This window comes from Malus domestica, chromosome 12 (genome assembly GCF_042453785.1).
Source record: "Malus domestica chromosome 12, GDT2T_hap1".
Taxonomy (NCBI): Eukaryota; Viridiplantae; Streptophyta; class Magnoliopsida; order Rosales; family Rosaceae; genus Malus; species Malus domestica.
In genome coordinates, this window is record NC_091672.1 from 21,517,232 (window position 1) to 21,528,535 (window position 11,304).

The 11,304-nt window shown below is 38.2% G+C and overlaps 3 protein-coding genes across 4 annotated transcripts in view; all 3 read right to left on the reverse strand.

Annotated features, from left to right (window-relative positions):
• The window catches only part of LOC103423432 (light-harvesting complex-like protein OHP1, chloroplastic), a 90,215-nt gene that overhangs the window by 39,421 nt on the left and 39,490 nt on the right, over positions 1-11,304 (reverse strand). The window lies entirely within an intron of this gene.
• On the reverse strand, positions 882-10,513 carry LOC103450259 (uncharacterized). Of its 2 annotated transcripts, none has more exons than XM_029089599.2 (8): positions 10,155-10,513; positions 9,872-9,927; positions 2,571-2,714; positions 1,916-1,989; positions 1,761-1,815; positions 1,627-1,689; positions 1,405-1,532; positions 882-1,245 (listed from the first exon to the last, which is right to left on the reverse strand). In XM_029089599.2, the coding sequence occupies exons 1-8, from the start codon at positions 10,198-10,200 to the stop codon at positions 1,167-1,169; spliced, it is 645 nt and encodes a 214-aa protein (XP_028945432.1). In that variant the 5' UTR covers positions 10,201-10,513; the 3' UTR covers positions 882-1,166. The 2 variants fall into 2 exon arrangements, with proteins under 2 accessions (XP_028945432.1, XP_008387802.2); XM_008389580.4 differs by lacking the exons at positions 9,872-9,927; positions 10,155-10,513 and adding exons at positions 2,887-2,942; positions 3,170-3,332.
• Positions 5,554-9,253, reverse strand: LOC103430376 (L-type lectin-domain containing receptor kinase IV.1-like). Its single transcript, XM_008368511.4, has one exon. The coding sequence runs from the start codon at positions 7,754-7,756 to the stop codon at positions 5,786-5,788; it is 1,971 nt and encodes a 656-aa protein (XP_008366733.2). The 5' UTR covers positions 7,757-9,253; the 3' UTR covers positions 5,554-5,785.

Sequence of the window (11,304 nt, forward strand, 5' to 3'; positions counted from 1 at the left end):
CAATTTTTTTATATTCCCATGGATGACTAAACGCTCTCTAAATCGAATGAATGTTTCTAGAAATAACCTTTAAGCAATAATAAAGAGAATGAAGATTTTCGATTTGTATGGTAAAATGATGTCATGCTGTCGTCATTAAAAAAGAAATGATTCCTTACATGTAAGTAGCGAGAAGTGCCCAATCCTCTCCCATTCCCATAAGTTCACTTATTCTGTCAACTCAATTCATTTGTCACTTATTTCGTGGAGGCCTTTGATTTAAGGGAACTTTAACGAAAAGCTCCCGGTACTGTTTATTTTAACGAAAAACCACATTTTAACACTAAAAAGTCAATCATGGTACTATTCACTTTACCCTTTATTTTGTCCTTATCGTTAAAATTCAAAATTTTGAAGCCTTTTTCATTAGTTTTCATTTGATTTAATGCAAAAAATTTTAAGTTTCAATTGTCCAATGTTCTCCCCTTCCTGTTAGTTTTGTCACTTATTCTGTCGTATTAAATGTATTTTCGTCCATTTTGTATCGTAGAAGCATTTGATTTAATGCATAAGCACTAAGTTTCATTTCTTTCACTCTCTTTTTTTTTCCTTTCTCATAGCTCAATTAAGAATTCCAAAATATTTACTATTTTTTCTTGTGAATGTTGCATTTTGATGACATATATGCTCCTAAAAGTTGGTTATATATTGCATGTTATGAAATTAACGGAAAATTGTGACACTATCGACTGTCTCCGAGATACCGGTAGGAATGAAAAGTTAGGGGGCTCAACCAAATTAAAAAAATTCATAGGGCAAAGTGGAACAAGGTACAAAGTTCAGGGCGTTGCTAAGCTTCCCTTAAATCATAATACCAAGAATCATAAAGAAGTAAACTTGACTGGACCTATTTTTGCTTGTATTCACAATCATAAATTCAGATTTGAGCTGAAGGTTTGGCCACATATGCAAGATCTCATATCACCCCAAAGTAACTCGCAATCGGCAATTACAATACACAAGAACACCAAACAGCTCCGCAACATACTTTAACAAACACAGACAAATGTACATCTTCACAACTTGTACGTTATCCTTGCATTACAAATGGAGACGCGTGTTCTTGAAAATTGACCAAAAGTTGTACAATTCCTAGCAGGCATATCCCTAGACATATATTTTCTCATCTATCGCAGTTCATATGATGAAAAGCTGAAACCTGATCGTTCCTCGTTAGTGGATTTCAGCTCAAGCTTCTGAAAAGGGCTGCACGTTGGTTCAAGTAATACTTATCAGTCACTTTGCTGCAATGTGATTAAAATGCTAAACCAGAAAGACTGCGCATAATAATGAAAGTGGCAATATACTTTGTAAGCATACGCACATCCCATGAAAAAAATGAGGGAAATACTCTGGCCAGTATACCTGCTGTTAGGATCATAATAGAAGCCATTGATGGAGCCATCGCTACAAGAAAAACACACATAGTAAAAGCCAGCTATAGTCAGCCCACAGTCTGTGCCAACATTCACAAAGTATTGCTCTTTCCATCTCTGCACCACCACAATGTCAAAGAATTCATCAACGTTTCATCTGATGGTTAAGTAGTAATTATATGGGGAATAATAAAGCAATTAGATCAGTTACCATGAATATGTATGGATAATTACTCAGATCTAATGATTTGCCACCATCAACTTCCACTTGGCTCTGTAAACAATAGAATTAATCAGACGATAAAAGAAGTTTTCCATATGATTGAGAAGATATAGACTCCATACCAGAAGAGAGGAAAAAGAAGGAAACTTGGTCCAGTGCCTTATATCATCCTCTGGCCTGTAAAGGGTTCACAAATAAGCACTAGATCGTTATTCCACAACCATTGCTAATTAGGGTCTACGATGGACTACAGGTTAAAAGAACAAAAGAAACATACGTTGCTTCCCATTTTCCAGTGAAGAAAGTATAATTCTTGGTGTCAACGATCTCTCCTTCCCAAAAGGTAACTACCTAACATACATTTAGGAAAACAAAATAGATACCCAATGAAGGTTATGAAAATATCAGAATACGGGAGTGTGGGGGATTACGGTAACTAGATTTCCATATCCACAAAAAAGTAGATACGGTGTCAAATCTAATGTACACGTCTTGCATGAAAGTGGCAGGCTAGAATCAGCCAAATTAATAGATTCTATGAGACACACGATAAGCAGTGAATATCGTACTGATATCTTATGAAAGGAAGATTGAAAATCAGGCAAATCAAGTTTCTCGCTGCCACCTAATGAACCCAAAGAATGCTTGATTTAAGATTTAACTATGAGGTTTGCCATCTAGATATAACCATATTACAAGACGTGGACTCTAGACAACCACAGCACTGACAGCAGTATGAAAATCAAAGGGACCTACAATGCTATAAGGGAATGAAACTCCTTAACTAAAGAACAGTCCGATAAAAACTCAGAAGTTCGTTCACTCTTTTGTTGTTCTTAAATCATTTCGCGGAAATACTTAATATCAATACCAATACACAAACAAACATTTCACGGTGACAGGTAATCAACAGGCAGAAAGAAACTTCTTACCGGTGTGTCTGCCATAGGAACGTTAAGAGCTTCCATGGTTCCACATAGATAACCATACTCAAGGTCACACCCCTGTATCCGAACATTCACTCTCCACGCTTCATCTTTCTGCGGACTAGAAACGTTCTGCGTACCGGAGAAGGCCTGCCACAGAACCATGAACTTACTTCTACAATGTGGCACACATTTATGCTTCCGAATTTCGGTGCTTGTGCTCAAAGCCAATATTGATCAGGCGATACTCCGCAATTCTAACCATTTTCAAGAAAAAGGAAAGAAATTTAAGAATTACAAAGGCACAGGGACAAAGAGAAACCTGTCCAACGCTTAAAAGTGTGCAAGCTGGAGGAGCTGTCTGTCCACAATTTGAACCTGCACAGAGATACATCCACAAACATATACATAAATATACATAAATATACATATGTGTGTGAAAAATTGGAAGAAGAATTACAGAAAAGTAGTGTCTTTGAGAATTCAATCCTACAAAATGTACCAAATAGTGCAGATTTCGGCAAGAAACCTAACTTTAGGAAATGGGCAAACCGCTGTTTGCGGTGGCCGTCGGTTTCGAGAGAGAAGAGGGGGGAGAGGAGTACCTGAAAGTTGAGAAGGCGCGGACGTCTCCGCCACTCTCACCGGCATTTCTTTGATTAATTCAATCGGAACGGAGTAAGGCGACTCAGATGCTACCTCCAATCCAATACGCCATCCAGAGTTAGGGATGGGCAAAATACCCGCGGTCATGGATAACCGTCGTTACCGCCTATTTAAATTTCACGGTTACGGTTATGGGTAACTGTTTAGATAATTAAACGGTTATGGGTATAACCGTTTACCCGTGAAATTTAAATGGGTGGTTATGGGTATTAACCGTGGTTATAAATGGGTAATCATTTACCCATTTATTTTATATATGTAATGTTGAATATTTAAAATAAATAAATAAATAAATATATATATATATATAGATATATATAGACACACACATACGGGGCTGTTTGACAGGGGATGAGAATATATATATATATATATATATATACACACACAAACACATACGGGGCTGTTTGACAGGGATGGAAAGTTGGGTTATTAACCCAACAATCATCTCTCTTCAATTTGAATACTGCAACTTTCTACTTTTTTTTTTTTTTTTTTTTTTTTGAAAACTAGAACAACAGAACCTGGGAAGAAGCCAACCAAACAGAAAGCCAACACAAGGCAAACAACAAGCAGAAGCTAGAAAATCCTTGGAGGGATTAATATTATGACAATTTTTTTTTTTAAATTTTTAAGTTGTTAAAAAGCATGTAGACGGATGAAAAATGGGTTATGGTAAAAAAAAAAAAGGATAAATGGGTTAAAAAGGGTAAATGGGTAAACGGATATTAAACGGTTACGGTTAAATGGGTATGCGGTTATGGGTATGGTTAACCGTTTATAAATGGTTATGGGTATGGATATAACCGTTTAGGCAATTACCCAACGGGTAAACGGTTATGCGGGTATGAGCATAAACGATTATGGGTAAATTAACTGCGGTTACCCGCCCGCATAACCATTGCCCATCCCTATCCAGAGTCCACGCCTGTCTAATGAACCCGACCCGTAACCGCCAACTATTTTAGTTTCTCTCCTTTTCTTGCTTCATTATTTTTCATCGAATATTGTGAATAGTGAGGTTGAAATCAATTTATTCTTCAACTTGGCGTAAACGTATTCTTGTATTTAAAAAAAAATGCCATGTCCAAATCAGGGTTATAGGCCACTTTCAATTCGAAATGGGCAAAATTCGTTTCTAACAAGAGAACAATATCATAGTCTACAGACAGGGTTGACTACACATAATTTTAAACGGACACATTCTAACATAACATCTTGTGGAACTTCCGTAGTCTCTCTCTCGCTCTCTCTCAATATAGTAAACTATAGTTATGCACGTGTACTCCATTATCACTTTTGCTACAAACATACTTTTATTGTTATTTTTGTAAAGAACATACTTTGATTTTGGTTCTTAAGGTTTCCGAATTTTAGTTTTATAGAAACTTAGTGTATAATTAATACACGTTTACTTACAATGCATGAATTTTCAAGAAATGCTTATCGTTCTTATTTGTGCTTACCGAGTTGGGATCAAAGGCATGCATGCCATTTGGGTGAAATTTGGGAGCCTCAAAGTATCATTGGATGTCACTCCTGCAATACCATCTAGGCATCTAGGCTAGGGAGAGATTTTTCATTGTGACCGTCACATGAGATGGTACATTACTTTTGTTGTTGTATAAATGGTGGGATATGTGTGTTAAAAGTTAATAACTTAAAAAATAAAATTTCTTACTACTTACATGAAAACACGTGATGTACTATCCGTATTCTCGTCACAACTAAAAATTTCTCATGAGAAAAAAAACGATGCGAGTCATCTTTCGCATATGCTAGGCTTACTAGTATGAGTACCACAAGCTAATACAAACATCCGATAAAAAGCGGAGATAGAGTTGGAACAATATGCAGTATGCACACAGAAGTTGCTAGAGATTCCGGTTTCGTTAAGTCCTTCACCTCACCTTCTTCTCTAGTCTAGCATCGAGATATTCGAGCAATGGACTAATCATCGTTTACGTACCACACAGATTGAAATTTGAAACACATCGGAGCACGTTAGAACAAATAGAGATAATCACATGTTTGACGAAGACACAGAGAACCTGTTACATTGACAAGCTAAAATAAGCACTTAGATACAAAACAACAGATTGTTCTGATTCCCGATTGTGGATTTTATGTTGTACTTTATAAAAATATTTACTAGAGAATGCTATGTGCTTGGTGTCAACGACCACCTGAGAGGCTGAGAGGAGTGATGACTCTGCAGCATATGAATGGGAAAACCCCGCGCCCATTGCAATTTCGTCAAAGCCTTCTTTGTGAGGAAACGCTAAGCCCAAGAGACATACTAAATTTTGATGACGAACACGAGTGAACAAGAACAATGACTGTATGACTATATTGCTCTGTGCAATGCACAAAATCCGTATTGCTCCGTGCAGACTGCAGATAGAATAGCAAAGAACAAAAGAACAAACTTGTGTATGATAGTATGATTGGCCTTGAATGGATTGAAATTTACAAAAATCGTAAGTATTAGGAGTGCCACTCATTTTTATATGCTATGAATACCAGATACACAGAAGATCTTGTTGCTTTTGGATTCATCGACCACTGTAGAGGAATGACGAATCTGCAGCATATGATGATGGTGAAGACCCCCAGGCCATTGTAGACTCATCAAAACCTTCATTCTGAGAAATGGCTAGGCCACTTGCAGAGGCACTGAGAAGTGACAACTCTGCAGGCAAAGGAATATCACCCTCCAAATGCTGCACAACTTGGCGCATCCTTGGCCTTGCTGTAGGCTCTGATTGGCAGCACAACAGCCCAAGCTTCAACACCAACTCCACCTCCTCCGCTACAAAATCATTACCTAACTTTGGGTCTTTCGCCTCAAGAATATTACTTCCTTTCCAACAAGAAAAGACCCAATCAACCAAAATCACATCCTCAGAGCCATGATACTCTATTGGCCTTCTTCCACTTGCAACTTCAAGCAAAAATACACCGAAAGCAAACACATCACTGCTTGTTGTGGCCCGACCTGATCTTGCATGCTCAGGAGCTAGATACCCAAATGTTCCAGCTATATGAGTAGTTTGAGGGTCTGAGCCGTGGTCATATAATCTTGCAAGCCCAAAATCTCCTAGTCTTCCATTCCATTCCCCATCTAGTAATACATTGCTGGCCTTGACATCTCTGTGAACCACAACCTGATCCCATTCTTCATGCAAATAAAGCAACCCTGATGCTACACCTCTTATGACTCTAACTCTTTGCCTCCAATCGAGAGTAACCGCCGGTTGGCCAAAGAGGTACTTGTCCAGGCTTCCATTAGGCATGTACTCATAAACCAACAATAGCTCTCCTTTTCTCCTGCAGTAGCCCAATAATGGGACTAAATTTCGGTGACGAAGACGTCCATTGCTGACAATTTCTGCCACAAACTCCTTCATCCCCTGTCTTGATTCGTGTGAGACCCTCTTCACAGCAATCTCAATCCCAGAGGTGGGCAATATACCTTTATAAACCTTACCGAATCCACCCTTTCCCAAAAGTTCCTCTTCTCGAAACCCTTTTGTGGCAATATATAACTCTTTGTATTTAAACCTTTGAGGCCCATATTCAAGCTCCCAATCCTCAAGCAGTTCTGCAAACTTCTTCTTTCTTCTTAAGGCATGGTTGACACAAAAAAGAAATGCTAGCAAAGCGACACTCACCAAGATCACAGGAAGACCAATGGTCAAAAGTTTAGATATTTTTTTAGGTCCTAGCCGAGGCATCTTGGGAAGTTGTGAGAGAACAAGTTCTTCAGCCTGACCATTCATCTTAAAGCTCCACCCCAACAAGTAAGCAGAAGCAGTAAGCTGGCCAGTGGACGAGGAGAAGCCCACGTACATGGTTCTGTGAAGAACTGGGGAAAGGTCGCGTGTCAAAGACAAAAGTGGAATATAGGGCTTACCATTACTAACTAGAGCCAAAGAGACATTGATTTGCTTCTTGCTACCATCATAGTCCACCCAAACTTGTACCGGTTGGCCACTGGTGATCAATCTTTCTCCGACATAATATCCGGCAGGAGAAGCCACCTCAGAGGCCAAACCATTAATATCAATCCCGACATGGTTATCATTGATGTCCTTGAACTCATCGTTCCGAAAAGTGTCAAGCTCAACAGCAAAAATATGATTTGTTGGATTGCCATCGTTTGTAAAGTTGAAAAGGCCTAGGTGTTGGGCTGGAGCAGCGTGGGGCAGCCCTCTTGTTGGAGCGATGACAAAGGCTATTCCGTGGCCATAGAGACCTGTATATCTCATAGCAAAGATGAAAGTGGTAGAGAAGGAGAGAACTGTACCGTTAGATGAGTTCTTGAAAATTACTGGGTTGGGATAGAAGGCATGACCAATCTTGAATCTAGTGTAATTTGTAAGCCTCAGAAGACCATTGGGTGTCACTCTTGCTATGCCGTCTAGGCTAAGATTTGCAGACCCGAAACCATGGTAGGCGAAATTGAGATCTTCAGCAGCTGCTATGCTGACTAGTACAAGTAGTATTATAAGCTTGAAACACATGAATGCTTCTGCATAAAGAAATGGAGAGGGGACAGGGAAATGGAGGAGGCGGATGAAAGAGGACTAATTACTCGTTCTTCTTTCCAGAATTTTCCTGGAAATGAATTGCGTAAAGAAATTTGTGTTGTCACACCTTAAAGATAAGTTTGATTAATATGAATTATTGATGGTGATTTGACCGAAGACTTTTTATTCAACGTAATAGTTAATGTGTATCCTTTGCTGGCTTGGTGAATGTTTCTGCCACGTAGCTGTTAGAATTGCAAGTGTACAGTATCCCTAAGGAGTATACATCCATAATTATCGGATTAACCTAAATTTATTATTGTGATAATTGCAAAATAAAAATAAGGAGGGTGTAGTTAATTTGGATTTCATAGGATTTTAATGAACTATTTTAAGTGGCAGATTTTAAAGGATTTTAATGGACTTTATAATTCTGTATGGATTTTGGAAGATTTGTCTGGATTTATAATATAGATTTCTATGGATTTGTGTGAACTTTTTTCATGGATTTCTTAGGATTTTTATTTGACTTCTACAACATAAAATGAATTTTTTCTCAGTACACAATCTAAAACATATATGATATCAAAATACAAACCAATACAATATATTTTTAATTTTCTCATTTGAATTATAATTTTTTTATGAAATTTTTAACAAACCAAAACATAGATCATTGATGGTTTCAGATGACATCTAGATCAAGCCAAATTCCAACTAATTGAACCCAACCCAAGCATACAAAATTAGATCTTTGCTCCAGTAGCTAATAACTCCAAGTACAAGGCAAAAATACTATTGAATCCTAAAGCTCATCTTTTTGTTGTTGTAGCTTCCAAAACTGAAAAACTCGCAACTCAATTCACCATTTTTCACTTCAGCACCCAAGTTACTCAAAACCCCAACATCCCATACTCCAATCCCTCCAACCCCTCCATTTTCCCATAGTTTCCAACATTTTCTAGGCTACCAAACAGAGTTAAAACACACAACTAAACAAATAGAGAAAAAAAAAGGTAGAGAAGTAATATACACATAGCAGAATAGGGAATGAAGACTTTGTGGTGACATTTCGGATTTGGTGGATACATTTTTAAGAAATAAAGGAATTTTGTATGTCGTCTTCTTTTCTTGAGAGATGCTTCATCCTCTTATTTTTCTGAGAGATATTTCGTCTTCCTCTCCAGAGAGAAGAAAAGAAATCCTAGGGGTGGAGGTTGGATTGTTTAAGGTGTTTGGTATTTATACAACCCACTCTCAAATCCATCAAAATCCTAGTTCATTAAAATCCTAGAAAATCTTTGATATTTTCACTACACTTAGATTCTTATGGACTTTTTAAAATCCCACTTAGATTCTTATGGACTTTTTAAAATCCTAATCGACTTCCCATGAATTTGGATGTATTCTTTAAAATCCTTTAAAATCCTAATTTGATTATGTTTATACCATATTTAGGGCCTCGTATTTAGACATCGTATAAATACTCGGAGGACTTAAGTGTAATTATGTGATAAAGGAAGGGGCGAATATGTAATAAGTGAAAAATCCTTATTCTATAAAAGGACCTCTCACCCTCACAATTAAAAAAGGCCAATTCCTAGGCCTGACATCCCCTCTCTCACCCTCAGAAGCTCTCAGAAGCTCTCACCCTCTCCCTCTCTATTCCCTCAAATAAATATAATCAGTGTGGACGTAGCCCAAACCTTAGGGTGAACCACGATACAGCTTGTGTTATTTACATTTCATGCAGATTTACGGCCGGATTTACGTTGTTCCAAGACCTCACTGATTTTGTGCATCAACATTTGGCGCCGTCTGTCGGAATGACACTTATTCCCACTCTTTTCAGCTTTGTCAAGCTGGTTTCCACCATTCGTACACTCTCTTTTGACCAGGCATCCCTCTCCAACATGAGGAGCAAAGGAAGCCACAACACACAGAATGACACAACACACAGAATGACACCCCTCACCTAGTGCGAAGCAACGAATTTCGGTGCTTGTGCTCAAAGCCAATATTGATCAGGCGATACTCCGCAATTCTAACCATTTTCAAGAAAAAGGAAAGAAATTTAAGAATTACAAAGGCACAGGGACAAAGAGAAACCTGTCCAACGCTTAAAAGTGTGCAAGCTGGAGGAGTTGTCTGTCCACAATTTGAACCTGCACAGAGATACATCCACAAACATATACATAAATATACATACATATACATATGTGTGTGAAAAATTGGAAGAAAAATGACAGAAAAGTAGTGTCCTTGAGAATTCAATCCTACAAAATGTACCAAATAGTGCAGATTTCGGCAAGAAACCTAACTTTAGGAAATGGGCAAACCGCTGTTTGCGGTGGCCTTCGGTTTCGAGAGAGAAGAGGGGGGAGAGGAGTACCTGAAAGTTGAGAAGGCGCGGAGGTCTCCACCACTCTCACCGGCATTTCTTTGATTAATTCAATCGTAACGGAGTAAGGCGACTCAGATGCTACCTCCAATCCAATACGCCATCCAGAGTCCGCGTCTGTCTAATGAACCCGACCCGTAACCGCCTACTATTTTAGTTCCTCTCCTTTTCTTACCTCATTATTCTTCAACTTGGCGTTAACGTATTCTTGTATTTAAAAAAAAAAATGCCATGTCCAAATCAGGATTATTGGCCACTTTCAATTCGAAATGGGCAAAATTCGCCTCTAACTAGAGGACAATAGCATAGTCTACATACAGGGTTGACTACACGTAGCCTTAAGCAGACACATTCTAACAAAGCATCTTGTGGAACCTCTGTAGTCTCTCTCTCGCTCTCTCTCAATACAGTAAACTATAGTGATGTACGTGTGCTCCATTATCACTTCTGCTACAAACGTACTTTTATTTTTATTTTGTAAAGAACATACTTTGATTTTGGTTCTTGAGGTTTCCGAATTTTAGTTTTATAGACTTAGTGTATAGTTAATACACGTTTACTTACAATGAATGAATTTTCAAGAAATGAGTATCTTTCTTATTTGTGCTTACCGAGTTGGGATCAAAGGCATGCTTGCCATTGGGGTGAAATTTGGAAGCCTCAAAGTATCATTGGATGACACTCCTGCAATACCATTTAGGTTAGGGAGAGGTTTTTCAATGTGACTGTCACATGAGGTGGTACACCACGTGTCGCTATATAAATGGTGGGATATGTGTGTTAAAAAGTTAATAACTTAAAAAATAAAATTTCCCATCACTTACATAAAAACACGAGATGTACCATCCATGTTACTGTCACAACTAAAAATTTCTCCTAGGCTAAGAGAAAAAACGATGCGAGTCATCTCATATGCTAGGCTTACCAGTATGAGTACTACAAGCTAATACAAACATCCGATAAAAAGCAGAGATGGAGTTGGAATTGTTTGGGTTAATATTTGAACATTGGGCTGCAAGTATAAGAAAGCCCAGAGATGCCAATTAAGAGAAGACTTGCTCGAAACCCAACATCAAGCCTTGAGACAAATTGCCGCCTTCCCATTAATGTATAGGCCATGTGCCTATGATTTAAATGTCAA